General features: G+C 41.0%; 1 protein-coding gene across 3 annotated transcripts in view; it reads left to right on the top strand.

Moving 5' to 3' along the window:
* The window catches only part of inpp5a (inositol polyphosphate-5-phosphatase A), a 528,339-nt gene that overhangs the window by 325,813 nt on the left and 183,751 nt on the right, over positions 1-18,775 (top strand). For all 3 annotated transcript variants that reach the window (XM_043712554.2, XM_043712555.2, XM_087998983.1), the window contains exons 5-6: positions 15,305-15,368; positions 18,555-18,658. In XM_043712554.2, coding sequence (XP_043568489.1) covers positions 15,305-15,368; positions 18,555-18,658 — 168 coding nt within the window. The remainder of the gene's footprint in view (positions 1-15,304; positions 15,369-18,554; positions 18,659-18,775) is intronic.

Below are 18,775 nucleotides of genomic sequence, written 5' to 3' on the forward strand. Positions count from 1 at the left end.
CTGAACTAGTCTCACCTGCCTGTGCTTGGCCTATATACCTCCAAACGTTTCTTATTTATGTACTTATCCAAATGTCTTTTAAATATTGCAACTATACCACCAGTTCCTCTGGAAGTTCATTCCACCCATGAACCACTCTATGTGTAAAAAAGTTGGCCCTCATGTCTTTTTCAAATCTTTCTCCTCACACCGTAAAAATATGCCACTTAGTCTTAAAGTCCCTGTCCAAGGAAACACTACCATAGTGCGAAATGTTTGGATTGTGAAGAAGTTAGATGTGTTCAAGAAAATGTCCTTCATCAAGATGTAAATGTTCCTACTGAAGAAGGAGCAAACCTTGACCATGATTTTTAGAAACCTCAATAATGTCACTCCTATTCTCCAGTGAAAACAGTTGCAGCCAATCCAGTTTCTCCATGTAACTCAAACACTCCATTTCCAACGACATCCTATTAAATCTTTGCTGATCCTTCTCCAGCTAAATAATATCTTTCCTATAACTGGACAACCAGAACTGGAAACAATACTCCAAAGGAGGCCTCACCAACGGTCTGTACAATGTCAACATGACGTCCCAATTTCTGTACTCTATAATCTGAACAATGAAGGCAAAACATGCTAAATGCCTTCTTAACCACTCTGTCTACATGTAAACTTAATAGAGTTATGTACTTGAACCTTTAGGTTGCTCTGTTCTACAACACTAACCAACACCCTACTTTTAATTGTATAAGTGATGTCCTTGTTTGTTTAGGGAATGTCCCTACACCATTTATACTGTTCAAGAGATGCATTTGAACCCAGTTGTGTATATCTAATAGATGATTCTTTTTCATTGTTGACTCGAATCCCATTATCTTTATATATCCATTATTCCCATTTCCTATCGGCCTTATCCTCCACTCCAACAGGAAAAAAATAATTCTGAACTTTTGTTATCATACTTTTAAAGTCTCCCATTTATCAGACATCCCTTTACCAGCAAAACATTTACTCCAATCTTTGAAAGTCTTGTCTCATACCATTAAAATTTGCCTTAGTCCACTTTTAAAAAGCATAACATTTTTGGAAGGCTTATCCTTTTCCATAACTGTTTCAAAACTAATAGAATTATGATCACTAGACCCAAAGTATTCCCCTACTATCACTGTCACTTTCCCTGACTTACGACCGAAACGAAGGTCAAGGTTTGCTCCTTCTCTAGTAGGAACATTTACATCTTGATGAAAGATATTTCCTTGAACACATTTAACAACTTCTTAATGATCCATGCATGTAACAATATGGTAAACCCAGTCAATGTTTGGAAAACTAAAATCTCCTGTTATTATAACCTCCGCCCCTACTGTACTCCCTGTACACCCACAACTTTTGCCAAATTCCAAACTCATGTCATCTACAAGTTCACTGATGACTGATGTCATCTACAAGTTCACTGAAGTTCAAGTGGTAGGAAGGATATCTAACAATGACGAGTCAAAATACAGAAGGGAGAGAGAGGGCTTGGTGATGTGATACAATAAAAACAACCCCTCTCAACATCAGCAAAACTAAAGAATTGATCATTCACTTCAGAAAGAAAGGAGGAAAACATGCTCTCATCCATATCAACAGAACTGAATTTGAGAGGGTGGAGAGCATAAAGTTCCTTGGAGTGACAATAACCAACAGCCTGTCCTGGACCTCCCATGTAGATGTGACAGTCAAGAAGGCACAACAATGCCTCTTCTTCCTCCGGCAGTTCAGGAAATTTGGCATGTCCATAAGGACCCTCACTAACATCTACAGATGCACCATTGAAAGCGTACTATCTGGGTGCATAATAGCCTGGTATGGCAACTGCTCTGCCCAGGACCGTAAGAAACTAAAAAGGTTGTGTCCACAGCCCAGACCATTACGGAAGTCAATCTTCCATCCATGGACTCCGTTTATACGGCTCACTGCTGAGGAAAGGCTGCCAACATCAGCAAAGACCCATCGCATCCCAGTGATGTTCTCCTACAACCTCTTCCATCAGGCAGAAGGTACAGAAGCCTGAACAACATGCACCAGTGGGTTCAGGAACAGCTTCTTCCCAGTCATTATTAGACGGATGAATGGACTTTCTAGCCTCAAATATGCTGATCTTGCTAATGTTGATCTTGCTTAGTGCACACTCTGTGCAATGTAACCTGTATATCTCTGTCTAAGTCTTTTTGATCTCTACGTCCTTGCTTACTATGATCTGCCTGTACAGTTCATAAACAAAGCTTTTCATCGTACTTCGGTACCAATGATAATAAATCAATCCATCAACCTTATAATTTTTATGTATATTTGAGATTTCTCAACATGCTTGTTCCTCAATTTCTCCCTGACTATTAAAGTGGTGTATTGTACAATCCCATCAATGTGATCATTCCTTTCTTATTTCTAACTTAAACCCATATGTTTTCACCGGACAGTTTTTTTAGAAATATCTTCTTTAGTTACAGCAGCAATGTTTTCCTTAAACACCACTCCCCCTCCTTTCTTGCCTCCCTTTCTATGCTTCCTGTAGCATCGGTCACAAAGCTAGTCCCTTTTTTTCTAAAAGCTGTTCCTTGGCTCAAGGATATTCTCTCCTTGATTTTTTTCAGAGGGGTAATAAACCAGGCCAGGCTTCGATTGTCTGGTTTGATACAGAGATGAAAAGGATTTTGAGAGGCCTTTTGTATATATGTAAACAGATGAGACTTCAGGCCAAAGTGGTCATGTTTTAAAAGTGACCTGTATAATGTAAAGGGAATGGTCAGCTCTCTAGCTGAGCAGTTTAGTTCAGTCTTGAACTGGTAAGGAGTTCAACAGGGAGCTGTGTGGAAACTCTCTCTCTCTTTCTGCCCTTCAACTTCAACCTGTAAGCATGTGTTCCATTTATACTGGGTTTTAAAGTGAGTTTGCTTATTGGGACTGTTGTGTATATTTGGAACAGCATAATCAAGTCTAGTTTGGATAGACTGAGTTCTGTAGGGGTTCTTTATTCTGTTCTTTGTGTTGCATTGTGTAATTTTGTGAGTAAATTTTTGTCTGTTTTAAAATCTAGTAGTCAACCGAGCGAACTTACTCTGGGTAATTTTCACTGTACATTAACCAAAACAAACTGCAAAGTTATGGTCTGGGCTGCCTGTTTAAGAATGTTTTGAATGGTCTGGCCTTAACACATCTGAAGCCCAAAACATTGAGCTGCCAGTCCTGTCCATCCTTAAGGAGAAATGAGGACTGCAGATGCTGGAGATCAGAGCTGAAAATGTGTTGCTGGAAAAGCACAGGAGGTCAGGCAGCATCCAAGGAGCAGGAGAATCGACATTTCGGGCATGAGCCCTTCTTCAGGAATGAGGAAAGTGTGCCAAGCAGGCTAAGATAAAAGGTAGGGACTTGGGGGAGGGGCGTTGGAAATGCGATAGGTGGAAGGAGGTTAAGGTGAGGGTGATAGGCCGGAGTGGGGGTGGGGGCGAAGAGGTCAGGAAGAAGATTGCAGGTTAGGAAGGTGGTACTGAGTTCGAGGGTTGGGACTGAGACAAGGTGGGGGGAGGGGAAATAAGGAAACTGGAGAAATCTGAGTTCATCCCTTGTGGTTGGAGGGTTCCTAGGCGGAAGATGAGGTGCTCTTCCTCCAGCTGTCATGTTGCTCTGATCTGGCGATGGAGGAGTCCAAGGACCTGCATGTCCTTGGTGGAGTGGGAGGGGGAGTTGAAGTGTTGAGCCACGGGGTGGTTGGGTTGGTTGGTCCGGGTGTCCCAGAGGTGTTCTCTGAAACATTCTGCAAGTAGGCAGCCTGTCTCCCCAATATAGAGGAGGCCACATCGGGTGCAGCGGATGCAGTAAATGATGTGTGTGGAGGTGCAGGTGAATTTGTGGCAGATATGGAAGGATCCCTTGGGGCCTTGGAGGGAAGTAAGGGGGGAGGTGTGGGCGCAAGTTTTGCATTTCTTGCGGTTGCAGGGGAAGGTGCCGGGAGTGGAGGTTGGGTTGGTGGGGGGTGTGGACCTGACGAGGAAATCACGGACGGAGTGGTCTTTTCGGAACATTGATAGGGGAGGGGAGGGAAATATATCCCTGGTGGTGGGGTCCGTTTGGAGGTGGTGGAAATGATGACGAATGATATGATGTATATGGAGGTTGGTGGGGTGGTAGGTGAGGACCTGTAGGGTTCTGTCCTGGTGGCGATTGGAGGGGCGGGGCTCAAGGGTGGAGGAGCGGGAAGTGGAGGAGATGTGGTGGCGGGCATCGTCGATCACGTCTGGGGGGAAATTGCGCTCTTTGAAGAAGGAGGCCATCTGGGTTGTACGGTATTGGAACTGGTCCTCCTGGGAGCAGATGTGGCAGAGATGAAGGAATTGGGAACATGGGATGGCGTTTTTACAGGGGGCAAGGTGGGAGGAGGTGTAGTCTAGGTAGCTGTGGGAGTCAGTCGGTTTATAGTAAATGTCCGTGTTGATTCGGTCGCCCGAGATAGAAATGGAAAGGTCTAGGAAGGGGAGGGAGGAGTCTGAGAGGGTCCAGCCCCTACACTCTCGGATTAACGAGTTCGCCTTCGCCTCCGTGCCTACTTCTTCAACTAGGATTCTCGCCCACCCTCTGACGACCCCTTGTCCCGCCTCCAACACACCCCATCCACCTGGACACCCCATGCTGGCCTCTTACCTGCCTTCGATCTCTTCATAGCCAACAGCTGCCGCGACATTGACCGCCTCAACCTGTCCACCCCTCTCACCCACTCCAACCTCTCACCCTCGCAACGTGCAGCCCTCCACCTCTTCCGCTCCAACCCCAACCTCACTATCAAACCGGCAGACAAGGGAGGTGCGGTAGTAGTTTGGCGCACCGACCTTTACACCGCTGAGGCTAAACGCCAGCTCGTGGACACCTCCTCCTACTGCCCCCTTGACCGTGACCCCACCCCCCACCACCAAACCATCATCTCCCAGACCACCCAGAACCTCATCACCTCAGGGGATCTCCCATCCACCGCCTCCAACCTCATAGTCCCACAACCCCGCACCACCCGTTTCTACCTCCTGCCCAAAATCCACAAACCTGACCTCCCCGGCCGACCCATTGTCTCAGCCTGCTCCTGCCCTACCCGAACTTATCTCTGCATACCTCGACACAGTCCTGTCCCCCTTAGTCCAAGAACTCCCCACCTATGTTCGGGACACCACCCACGTCCTCCACCTCCTCCATGATTTTCGCTACCCCGGTCCCCAACGCCTTATCTTCACCATGGACATCCAGTCCCTGTACACCTCTATCCCCCATCACGAAGGACTCAAAGCCCTCTGCTTCATCCTTTCCCGCCGTACCAACCAGTACCCTTCCACTGACACCCTCTTTCAACTGACTGAACTGGTCCTTACTCTGAACAACTTCTCTTTCCAATCCTCCCACTTCCTCCAAACCAAAGGAGTAGCCATGGGCACCCGCATGGGCCCCAGCTATGCCTGCCTCTTCATAGGATATGTGGAACAGTCTATCTTCCGCAGCTGCACTGGCACTACCTCCCACCTTTTCCTCCGCTACATCGATGACTGTATCGGCGCTGCCTCGTGCTCCCACGAGGAGGTTGAACAGTTCATCCACTTTACCAACACCTACCACCCCGACCTCAAATTTACCTGGACCGTATCAGACTCCTCCCTCCCCTTCCTAGACCTCTCCATTTCTATCTCGGGTGACCGAATCAACACGGACATTTACTATAAACCGACTGACTCCCACAGCTACCTAGACTACACCTCCTCCCACCCTACCCCCTATAAAAAAGCCATCCCATATTCCCAATTCCTTCGTCTCCGCTGCATCTGCTCCCAGGTGGACCAATTCCAATACCGTACAACTCAGATGGCCTCCTTCTTCAAAGAGCGCAATTTCCCCCCAGACGTGATCGACGATGCTCTCCACCACATCTCCTCCACTTCCCGCTCCTCCGCCCTTGAGCCCCGACCCTCCAATCGCCACCAGGACAGAACCCCACTGGTCCTCACCTACCACCCCACCAACCTCCATATATATTGTATCATCCGTCGTCATTTCCGCCACCTCCAAACGGATCCCACCACCAGGGATATATTTCCCTCCCCTCCCCTATCAGCGTTCCAAAATTACCACTCCCTCCGTGACTCCCTCGTCAGGATCACACCCCCCACCAACCCAACCTCCACTCCCGGCACCTTCCCCTGCAACCGCAAGAAATGCAAAACTTGTGCCCACACCTCCCCCCTTACTTCCCTCCAAGGCCCCAAGGGATCCTTCCATATCCACCACAAATTCACCTGCACCTCCACATACATCATTTACTGCATGATGTGGCCTCCTCTATATTGGGGAGACAGGCCGCCTACTTGCAGAATGTTTCAGAGAACACCTCTGGGACACCCGGACCAACCAACCCAACCACCCCATGGCTCAAAACTTCAACTCCCCCTCCCACTCCACCAAGGACATACAGGTCCTTGGACTCCTCCATCGCCAGACCATAGCAACACGACGGCTGGAGGACGAGCGCCTCATCTTCCGCCTAGGAACCCTCCAACCACAAGGGATGAACTCAGATTTCTCCAGTTTCCTCACTTCCCCTCCCCCACCTTGTCTCAGTCCCAACCCTCGAACTCAGCACCACCTTCCTAACCTGCAATCTTCTTCCTGACCTCTCCGCTCCCCCCCACCCCCCTCACTCCGGCCTATCACCCTCACCTTCACCTCCTTCCACCTATCGCATTTCCAACGATCCTCCCCCAAGTCCCTCCTCCTTACCTTTTATCTTAGCCTGCTTGGCACATTTTCCTCATTCCTGAAGAAGGGCTCATGCCCGAAATATCGATTCTCCTGCTCCTTGGATGCTGTCTGACCTGCTGCACCTTTCCAGCAACACATTTTCAGCTCTGTCCATCCTTAAGCTATACACACACACACACACACACACACACCAACCCCCCACCCAAATTTCCCTGCTAAGATATCAGGTCCTTTCCAGTTCAGGCGAAACCCATCCTTATTGAACAGCAGAGATCTCAATGATCCAAGGACTTGAATCCCTGAACATTACACCACCTCTTCAGCCATTGAGTTATCTCCTTTATCTTTCTATTCTTTCCCTCATTCAAGCTTGACTCCAGGAGGAAACCAGAAATTACTATTTTTCATGTTCTGTCTTTTAATCTTCTTCCTAAGTTTATATTCACTCTGTAAAGCCTTAATCTTTTCCCTAAAAATGTCATTATTATCAATGTGTACAATAACGTCTGACTTCTCACTCTCCCCTTTTAATAATATGCTTCAAATGTTTTGACGCATCCTTAATCCTGGCATCAGGAAGGCAACATTCTTAGATTCACACTCACTGCCTGTATCCCTGACAGGAGAGTCTCCAGAACAATTATTCTTCTAAGTTTTGTCAAACCCAGCCTATAAGATTCTTTGTAGTGCTCAAGCTCTGACTGCCTCTTCCATGTTCCTCTGAGACTATCCCTTTCAACAGTACCCAAAACTGAATACGTATTTGAGAGAGGAATAGCCACAAAAGACTTTGGAACTATCTTCTTACCTTTCTTGACAGTCAACTATCTATCTAAAGAATGGTGCTGTGTAAGCACTTCTCTAAATCTATCAGCATATAACTCTGTGTCTTTTATATGCCCTTAATGATATCAAGCCTAAAAAGAAGCAGTTTTTACCCAAAGAATTAATATTAAGCATGCAAAATATAAAAAAAAATTAAAGCATATCAACCACCTAGGTGAACAAGCGAATTAAAAATGATTCCTCAAGTGGTTCAGCAGACAGCTTTCAATCTTCTGATGATAAAAAAACTCACTGCAGAGCCAGCCACATGTAAGCCTCTCCAAAAGCTCTGTAAACGCAACTTCTCTGCGATTCAAAAAACGTATTCCTTTGGTGATAATTAAAAAAAAACTCTCCCTGCGCACACATAATTTTTTTAAGGTACCATTTTTTAAAAAAGCTTGAACTGTCTACATGTAGGCCTTGTCAAAAGCTCCATAAAGCCAACTCTGTTTGGAAAAAAAAGTGCTTTTGTTTTGTTTGTTTTTTCCGACCAAAACAAATCAAAATAAAAATCTTATACTCTGAATTGTAATACAGTAATTGTAAGAAATATAATCATCATAACTATAAGAAATCTAGAAGTAAGCTTGCAATCTCAGAAGCAGCTGCAAGATCCACACTACTCTCAGTCCTTCATTTTACATTTTGTTTATAGACAGTGTGAGGGTTATAAACTTTAGTGCACAACTTTACATAACAACTAGCCTTTTCCATAATGTCTCCATTATGGTAGTAAATTCTGTGTTCCTTTTAATTCATTACCTTAATATGGAAAATAGGAACATGTTAAGCTATAATTATTAGTTTGGCTCCGTGGGTAGCAGTGTCACCTCTGCGTGTTCTTTCCAGTGGAATAGAGTGTTAATCTAGGCTAGCATCTCCATGGAGAACAGAGGGAATGTTACATTGTTGGAAATTTAGACCTTGGTGGGTGTGGCACCCTAGTTGCTAAATAACAGTTCGGGAAATTAAGTTATGAATTTAGATTTAGAATTGCTGTCAATCTGTGGGTTAATACCAACACACTAATGCCCTTCAGCGAAGAGCGTCTCTTGTGATCTACTTGTGACTTGCACTTTGACTTGTCTGGTGGTTGTGAAAGACTGTAAGTGCTTTACAACCAATGAAATACATTTTGAAGTGTAGTCATAGAGGTGTATACCACAAAAACAGACCTGTTGGCTCAACTCATGCATGCCATCCAGATATCTGTAATAAGTCTTGTCCTGTTTGCCAGCATTTGACACACACACACACACACACACACACACACACACACACACACACACACACACACACACACACACACACACACACACACACACACACACACACACACACACACACACACACACACACACCACCCTCTGCCCTAGTCACTATATATATAACCACACACTCCCTCAAATATCAGTATTAGAATGACCAGCTATTCTATTGTTGATTGAGAATTAATAATTGTAGGACTTTCTGGTAACTCGCCTGCTTTTCTCCAAAGCAGTAACATTAGGTCTTTTGCATCCAGTCAAGCAATTTAATATATCATTGAAAAAAACAGGTCTCTAATAGTGCAGCATTTTAACAGTGCTTCAATGGGCTGTAAGCCTTGATTTTTGTGCTCAAGCTCTGGAGCAGGGCGTCATGACTCTAAGGCTGGTGCATTACCAAAAGAACTGAAATCAGGTAGTGGATTCTTAATAAGCTCAGGGTGTCTGGAGGTGGAGAGATATGCTACCCAATCAATATTGTTCACGTCCCACAAACAGTTAAATAATTTTCTATCAGTGAAATTTATTTGGTGATCCTCTGAGTCTTTTCCTTGTTGATTTGAAAGGATAAATGTAATAAAGTGAAGAAAGCTACATAATGCCTCAGAAAACTAACTGATATTCATTTTACTCTGATCTGTAAAATTCCAGCTTCTCCATATCTTTTGCAGCTGTTCACATTTTCCAGGATAAATTCAGTAAATTAAGCATATGTTTAACTGTAAATTAAGCTTATGTTTAATTCAGTAAATTAAGCATATGTTTAGAAGTCTGTGGGTCAGATAGCCAACAGCACTCAAGTTAGACTAAAGGCTATAAGCAGGGTTTCTTAACTCAAGAGACAACTATGAAATTTCTGCCTCCACACATTCAGAGCTCTAATATTACAAAAGCAGTTGATATTCCCCACTCTCTTGGGACATTAAATGAAACTCTACCATTGTTTATCAAATCCACTTTAACTGCTTGACCACTTTTACACAAAAACATTGAAATTAGGAATCAGCTAATCAGCACCTTGAGCCAGCTCTACCATTCAATAAGATCATAGCTGATATGATTGTAAGCTCAAATCCGCATACCTGCCTATCCTAAATAATCCTTTATCCCCTTACTTAACAAGAATCTACCTACCTCTGCCTTGAAAATATTTAGGGACTCTGCTTCTACGGACTTTTTAGCAAGATTTCCAAAGATTCATGACCCTGTCTGAACAAAATTCACCTTGTCTTTTACGAAAAGAAAACCATTGACTTTTACCCGTGACCCTCTAGTTCTAGATTCTTCAATAAGAGGAAATATCCACTCCATATCTACAATGTGAAAACCCCTCAGAATTTCATATGCTTCACTCAAATCACTTCATTTTTTTAAACTCCAGCTTGATGTTCGAGTCATTCTCAACTCAATCTTAAATCCAATTAAAATGTGATACAACCCTGAGGTTGTCCCCCAGTACTAGATTTTGTAATTTAATCAGGATTGAATTCAAAGGTACAGCTTAAATTATTTGTCTGAGAGAAGCACTAACTCTTATAATGATAGTATACCTATGCTCAAAAGAGTAACATGACATTCATGAGCAGTGAGAATTAGCAGAACTTCCAGAGACTGATCTCTGAGCATAGTGATCTTTGTAGAACGTCGCCTTAGTGTTCTCTTTGGCAACATTGTCTAGGAGCTGTTCACCTTCCATTCAACACCTGGGACCTCTTCATTAAACTATTCTGTTATGCCAAGTGATTCCAAATCTACTGTGTTAGTACTATTGTATTCCTAAAGTTAAAAGAAGTTAAAATCATCAACAGAACAGTGTTTTCCCAAACCTGAGAGCGTCCTTGTCATAAAGGCTGTTCACCTTGAGTTATTTGACAGGACGTCTCTTGCTGGCCTACCTCATTTGCCACTTTCAGAAAGCCTGGTGCAGAGTATTTGGGTCACAGGAGGAATACTCATCAATTAAATGTATTATGGTATTTTGCATTGGATGAACTAATATGTCAAGGAGATGGGCAGGACCTCATGTTTGGGCTTTTGACAAATCAACAAATGTTTAATCTCATGATGTGCAGGTTCTCATAAATAATGCAGTGATTACTGAGACAGAACCCTGTGTGAATATTTTCCCAGGAACTGCAGTCGGGAAAGAAAAGTCAACTAAATCACTTCCTTTTGGGTTGCATTCTTAAAATACCACTTTTTTTTTGTTTCATTGCTTTATTACCACAGAAGATTAGCAAATGAAATATATCATTGTACTTTCAAAAGAAAATGATATTTTAGCCTTTTGCAGTCTACCAGAATTTAGTTCAGATGCAGTGATAAGAGCTGTTCCTTTCTGATGTTTTTTTACATTTTGTTTTTAGATTGCTCACTGCAACAATATTTGTGAAAGTATATCAGGGACCTTTTTATTTGCAAAATACACAACAGTTTCTGAATCAACACCAATGCATGAGAAAAAAATAAAAGAATTCTTGAGATCTACAGCACTATGATTCGTAGAATCATTTGCTGTAATTGTACCTTCAGTCTGGGCTTGGTGAGAACATACAACATGGAATTTGTGGACCTGTGAATGGTGAAGAAATTTCAGTGATATGTGTACAGTGCATGTAAATACATCTGTTACCAAGGTGCAGGCTCTCCCCTCATCATTCAAGCAGTGAGTGCAAGATTTGAAAGCAAGAGCATGGAAGTTGTTCTTAGGCAGTCAACCGCAACACAATCATGAGAAATAATGTCAGCAGGGTCAATGGAATGTCCTGGTGAAATAGTGAGATGGCATTTCAGTTAGCATTACATAAATGACAGTCCATTTGACCCCGATTCTAAAATAGATGGTCACTCAAAAAATGATGAGGGTGGGGACAAGTCTTACATTTCTATCCTGTGAGTCTCACCTTGTCCTATTTGATAGCATCCACAAAAAATAGAATAGTTTTCCTTCATATGTAACACATAATGTTCATAATGATATACCTAAGATTGTTTATTGGCTGAAGGACACAAGGAAGAAATATATCTATCAATCATGACCTGGAAAGTTAAAAGTTTATGTTGACTACCAAGAAACTTGATTTCTAATCTTTTGAACAATGTATTCCTGTTGAGTCCTATGATATTTGAAGAACTTAAGTAGTACATAACTATGAGCTCAAAGTAAATGAGTGTAGCCTTAGCTGAATGTCATTACAAATTTTATGATGCACTTTAGAGTCTCAAAAATGGAATTAATGTGCAGTTATTTCGGGTCACAGTGAAATATATTGTCCCAGTTTGCTGCTATTTAATTAAACAACTGAGTGCAATGCTTGGAGTTTGATTTTAAAACCCAATGGGATTGGGATCAGATGCAGACAGACACTAAATATAGTCCCACTGGTCCCACAGTCTCTCATCTCCACCATACCCCACTCTCTCCCTCTCCCTCTCAGATATCCTAAATTAATTTAGTCCCATCATATCCTCAACCCTTCCTGTTCATATACTCATCCAGATGCCTATTAAAAGTTATAATAGTACCAGCCTCCATCACTTCCTCTGGCAGCTCATACCATACACTCCCCACTCTCTGAATGAAAAAGTTGCCCCTTAGGTCCCTTTTAAATCTTTCCTCTCCGACCCTAAACCTATGCCCTCTACTTTTGGACTCCCTTAGAAGATGATCTTGTCTATTTACCCTATCCATACCCTCATGATTTTGTAAACCTCTATATTTCACTACGTAGCTTCTAACACTCCAGGGAAAATAGTCCCAGCCTATTCAGCCTGACCCGATAGGTGAAACTGTCCAACCCTGGCAACATCCTTGTAAATCTTCTCTGAACCCTTTCAAGTGTCACAACATCCTTCCTATAGCAGGGAGACCAGAAGTGCACACAGTATTGCAAAAGCTGTCTCATCAATGTCCTGTACAGCCACAACATGACCTCCCAACTTATATAATCAATGTACTGACCAATAGAGCACCGTCTTCACTGCCCTGTCTACCTGCGACTTTATTTTCAAGAAATTAGGAACTTGCACTCCAAGGTCTCTCTGTTCAGCAACACTTAACTGCCTGGTGGTGGCCTCCTGGCAGCAGGTTCCAAGCCAATGCTCCAGGCAAGCCTGGACAGCTGTTGCCTGGTTGCAAAAGTCTTTTCTTTCATTAAAAGTTTGAAAAAACATTGGAGAAAGGGTGTCTCCACTTTGAAAAGTGTGTTTAATGAAATTATGCAATGATATATAGCCATTCAAATGAATGTCTTCTGTGCTTTTTGAATTGCTTGCCACAGAGAACTGTGAAGCCAGAGTCATTGGGTATATTTAGGCCTGAAATAGATTTTTAATCGGTAGAGGAATCATGTGTTGTGGGTAAAGGTTGGAAGGTGGATGTGAGGAGTGTCAGATCAGCCATGCAGTGAGGACCCAAGGGGCAGAATAACTTACTCCTGTTCCTGTTTCTTATGGTTATTTTACCTACCCACTAAAGATTTGATTCTCAAACTTCAGGCTATCTACAAAGCTTGGATTTTGAATTTTAAAAAATCAGGAAAGTTGTATAGAGTTTCCAATCACAATAGTGTGTTCTAAGCACTTTGCACAATTTGCAAGTATTCTGTGCACTCTGAATAAATATCAATCATAGAATTTCCCTGTATGCATAAGAAGTTTCTGATCTGAGGTAGAAAGATTGGCCTCATTTAGTCAGGATTTGCTTCCTCCAAAAAACTTTCAACCAATTTAGAGTTACTTAAAATCTGAACTTTTCTGTTATAAAGTGTTCAGACATTATAAAGTGTGATTGTTTTGACTGCAACTTTCCTTTGCAGCAATCAGCAAGACCATTTATTAATAAAGTGTATATTTCTGCAGTTGAAGTGTTGAAATATGGTAAACTAATCTTTCTTTTCTAATCCATTATACAAAGTAAATTAAGTTTTAAATACTGGGCGATTGAATAAACTATTAAGTTTTAAACATTTCATGAAGTGTTTTTACTTAATGCAATATAGTGCTTATGATGTCAGCATTGGGTTATGGTTTAAGAGGCTTGAGCACACTAGGCAGACACTTCAGTGCAGTGCCAAGGGAGTGCTTCACTGTTCAAGGTATCATCTTTCTGATTGCCATGAAACTGTAAGATTACAGAACTACATGTCCCAAGATTCCAGTCTGCTCGATCTTTGGGATGTCTTTCTAATTGCTGCGGGAACCCAGTATCTATCCAATTACTGCTAAAATCCTACCAGGCCAAGTCTGATATATTAGAGCCTCTGATGATATACTTAACAAATAAATCTTGACAATTGTAAGTGAAATAGGTTTTCCAAGAAAATCATGTCTGAAGAATTCGATTAGCTTTGCTTTGATGGAAATGACCAAGTGAAGTATCGGAGGGTAACTTTGTTAATATTTCTCGAGTACTTTGTTGCATTCAAATTAGATGTGAGAATTAGTACTGCAATATTATCATCTTATTTCCAAGCTGTGTTTCCATCTAGGAAAGCATTGCTGTAATATTTCAATCTTGCAGAACTTCATGCATTAAACAAACACATGACTACTTTAATGAACATTGATTGCACAAAAACTCAACCACGTGTACAAAGTGAAGGAAAGTGCGGACTGCACATGCTGAGATCAGAATCGAAAAGTGCGGCACTGATTCCTGATGAAGGGCTTCTGCCCAAAACATCAACTCTCTTGCTCCTCGGATGCTGCCTGACTGCTGCGCTTTTCCACACTCATAAACACTTTTATGTAGTTATCTGTATAAATCATTCAGGAAAACTCAGAAACACCATAGTTTATCTCACAGACCTTTGAGAACACCACTACAAGGAGACATGGTCAGTAGCAGCAGATTCCAGTAAGCTAAATTATGGAGCGAAGTTACAGAGAGGAGGAACTCACCCTGATTGGCAAAGACAGTAGCCAAATGGGGATCATCAGAGGTTTCACAGAAATAAGGGTTAGCAAAGCCTAATCAAATATCTTAGATTCAATCAAAGATTCCAAATGGATCTTTAAGTTTGCAAAGCACAAACAACATGTGAAGGTAATGTAATTGTTTCAAATTCTTTTATTCATAAGAGCCTGCAATTTATGATTTGTAGCTTCATGATGAATGGTTTTCACTTGCTGTCTCCTGCTGTCTTTAGTTCAGATTCCATATTTGTACCATATTTGCAACTGTAGCAGGAAAACTGATGTGTACCTCCCAACGTATGATGTTTGAGAAATGCATTGTATAGGCTTGCACAATACAATTTTTTTTAGATATAGAAATACAGACAGACACTCATGATTTCGATAAGTGGAAGTACATTGCTAATTATAGTAACAATTAAGTAACTTTTTTTATAGCTGCAGTTTACTTTTAGATTTGTAAAAGCATAATTCATCCTGTTTCTTTCCAAATATACTGCATAAATTAGTATTAAATAAAACTTCTGTTTCTTTTGCAGGCTTTAGGAAATCTTTACTTTCTTCACGAGTCTTTGAAAAATACCTATCAATTTGATTTTAAAGGTAATCCTTACGTACTATTTATTGTAAGATAGCAAATAGTGAGCTGAATTCTATATTCACATTAAAGTTAATGCAGCTGGTGACTTTGGTGTTTTAATTGGCATCAGCTTAAGTGGATCAGTGTCCTTATATTGACTTCTGATATTCGACTCATTGCTTAACGTCATGAAACAATAGCTGCTCAAAGCATAAGTTACATTCCTCACATACATTCATGCACATTCTAAAAAATAATATGTATATTCACAGGCAAGGCCATTCCTGACTGCCCTTGAGAAGGTGATAGCTAACCAACTTCTTTACCAATGAGTAGTTTGTTTGTCTATTTCAGACAGCACTACATGTGGGTTCCTGTGGATTTGGAGGCATTTAAAGACCAGATGGATTAAGGCAGCAGATTTGCATCTCTAAACATATCACTGAGCCAGAGAGTCTTTATGACAATCTAAGGCTTCATAGTCATTATTACTGATATTAACTTTTTATTCCATGTTTAATTAATTAATCAAACTTAAATTCCCAGAAGCTGTGGTAGTATTTGAACTCTTGTCCAGATCATTAATCCAGGTTTACTACTCATTTAGCATAACCAATATACCATCATACCCAAGTGCATACAATTATTTTTTGGAACAAAATTATACGCAGACAATTATTTTTAAAATGCGTCAACTCATTTCTGGAGTTGTAACCCAACAGAGATTAAAAAGGCTTTATTTTGGAAAAGTTTTAGTTTAAAAAAATTCTTTCCTTGAGGTGTAAAAAAAGTGCTTTAATCTACTAAGCATCAGAAAAGAAGATAATATTATAAAAGCAATTAAAATTCAATATAAATGCTGATGATTTGCAAATGCTTGTTACATGCCCTGTTATTATTCCATAGTGTTACATTTAATGACTGTAAAATGAAGTTATTAAATATCAGTTTAATTTTTTTTGTTGCTGAACTATATGCTACTGAACACTGCAGATTCAGATTTACTGTATTGCCACTTCTATATTAAATTATAGTATTTCACCAAATGTGGATGTTTCCTTTTATTACTCTAATGATTTAGGAATGATCTACTCACCAATTATTGACACAGAAGGAATTGACTTTTCATTCACATCCAGTAAATAGAACTGCAGGTCAAGATCCAATATTTAAAAGTGTGGTTGTTACAAAGCAAATGAATTCTCCTGTTCATTGTCAGGATATACAGAGGAACTTTGAATATCCGGCGTTCAATTATCCGAATATCGGATTATCCGGCAAGATTACAAGGTCCCGATGTTCGGCTAAACTATGTTATCCGGCATTTGATTATCCGGAATTTGGTTAACCGAACAAAATACTCCCCTCCCGAGTCCTTCGGATAATTGAGATTCCTATGTAACACAAAATATCTTTCTTATGTGCTATTTTGTGCAATCACGAATTCATCCACTTGTAACTCTTATTAATATTGAAGAGCTGAATTTTCCTGCAGAAATTAGGGTTAAAATGGGAGCGAACTCTGCTCCAGCTGGCAGCTAGACCCTAGGGTGACTGTCAATTAATCAGAGGGTTGGCAGCTCAGTAGCTACAGCATAGATGCTTGGAAAGGCAGAACCTTGGGTTTGACAATACCATAGCTACTGAGAGCCTTTCCGTGAAAACCTGCTGTGGAGCCACACTAAGCCCTAGAATATGTTACAATGTCACCACAGCGTACCTGCCAATTTCCCAACTGTGTTGTGTTGGGAAAATGTTGCCCAAAGGCCTTTATCAAAGCGTCCATCAGCCTTTCAACATTCTATAAAAAAGATCCTAGTTTCTCAAGCCCTCCTTGATAAGTCATTTTGAAATCATGGTAACATTCTAGGGAATTTATAAACAAAACAAATATTTACTGGTCCTTTCTATTGTCATATCTACTGAGGGTGCCACCTAGTAATTTGTGCATTTGCAATCTAACTTTTCTGTGTATTACAGAAGGTCTAGTAATGGTCAATTTAAATATTGTTATATTGGTAGTTAATCTAATTGTGAAACTCCAGAAGCGTGTTGTTTAAATTCTTACATTGACTACATCGTCAATCAATCCAGATAACCCTTTTTATGCCACGGAAAGTGAGCAATTATTTATCTGTTTCCCTTTGAACACATGAGTCTCCCCTACACCTCAGGTCAGGTTCTCTTCAACTATTACTCTCAGCACATGCCCCAAGCATCATAATACACCTGAACATTCTGAGGTGCTACCAGTCCTGATGCTGACTGCCTGTATTTTATTCAGACTTAGCAACAGTGTCATTAGCAAAAGCTAGATGTTGAAATCATTGAAGTAAGTAGGCAGCCCAAAATTGCATTGCAGCCTGCATTACAATCAATAGATGCAGGATAATTACACATCCTAATCACTATGCTTGTTCTTGAGGGCAATCAAATTTAGTGTCCTTACCCTATTATCTGTATGATAGTTGAGCCAGTTGTAATTTCCTTCCTCGGTTGTGATCTTTAAAGTGTGTTGTTGAAAGTGTATTTTGAGATAGAAATACAATCATACGTTGAGGAAGGAGCTGGTTGACACTAAAATGTTTAGAATCACAATGAAGCATGGAGGTGTCTTCTCTCTTCAGCCATATTTTCTCTTGAAAGAAGACAGCTTTGCAACAAGGGTTACCCTGACTTCATGTGAGGAAAAGACTAACTAATAGCTTAAAGTGAAACGGAGGGGTTGACTGGAAATTTCCTCTGGATTCCTCCACCACTGCTGTAAGTTTGGCAGAAACTCTGTTTGCACAGGGATGTCTACTAATTTTTCGGCAAAGATACAGCAGAATGTAAAGGAATCTCAAAGGAAATTCCTTTTGATTGTGAAGAAGTAGTTTCTTCTTCTACTCTCTTGTTGCAGAGAATGTCTTTTGAGTGGTAACAAAATATATAGCTAGAGTATTGACGTTTGTTGAAGCAGGGAATTCTGAATGAACATATGGGGCAGATTCAAACTATGTGCACAGCAGGGTGAGTTGAAAATACCTTTCGCATGTAGCTTACAAACATCATCACGTCTCACAAAAGATGTTTTGGCACTAGTATACTATAGAAAGCTAACAGAATCTGTGAATTGTACTCCATTAAGAATAACCAGACATACTGTTCTCAGTAAAAACAGCTATTCCTTAGGTGAAATTTATTTTATGTGATTTCTGTTCTTCAAGCTAAAAAGTTCAAGAAAGTAACGGGTAAAGAAATCTACTCAGAAACGTTAGAAAGTACGCCCATGCTGGAAAAAGAGAAATTTCCACAAGATTACTTCCCTGAGGTAAGTTGCTCAGTCTTTTGAATCACATAAAACACAAAGTCGACTTGTAAAGTTGCAAAGATTTATCGTTGTCACTGTACCTTCAAGGGATCATGTTATTTAATGGTCTGTCAAATA

Source organism: Chiloscyllium plagiosum, unplaced genomic scaffold (genome assembly GCF_037043375.1).
Source record: "Chiloscyllium plagiosum isolate Xiang-an unplaced genomic scaffold, Cpla_swu_hap1 HiC_scaffold_22, whole genome shotgun sequence".
In the NCBI taxonomy this organism is placed as follows: Eukaryota; Metazoa; Chordata; class Chondrichthyes; order Orectolobiformes; family Hemiscylliidae; genus Chiloscyllium; species Chiloscyllium plagiosum.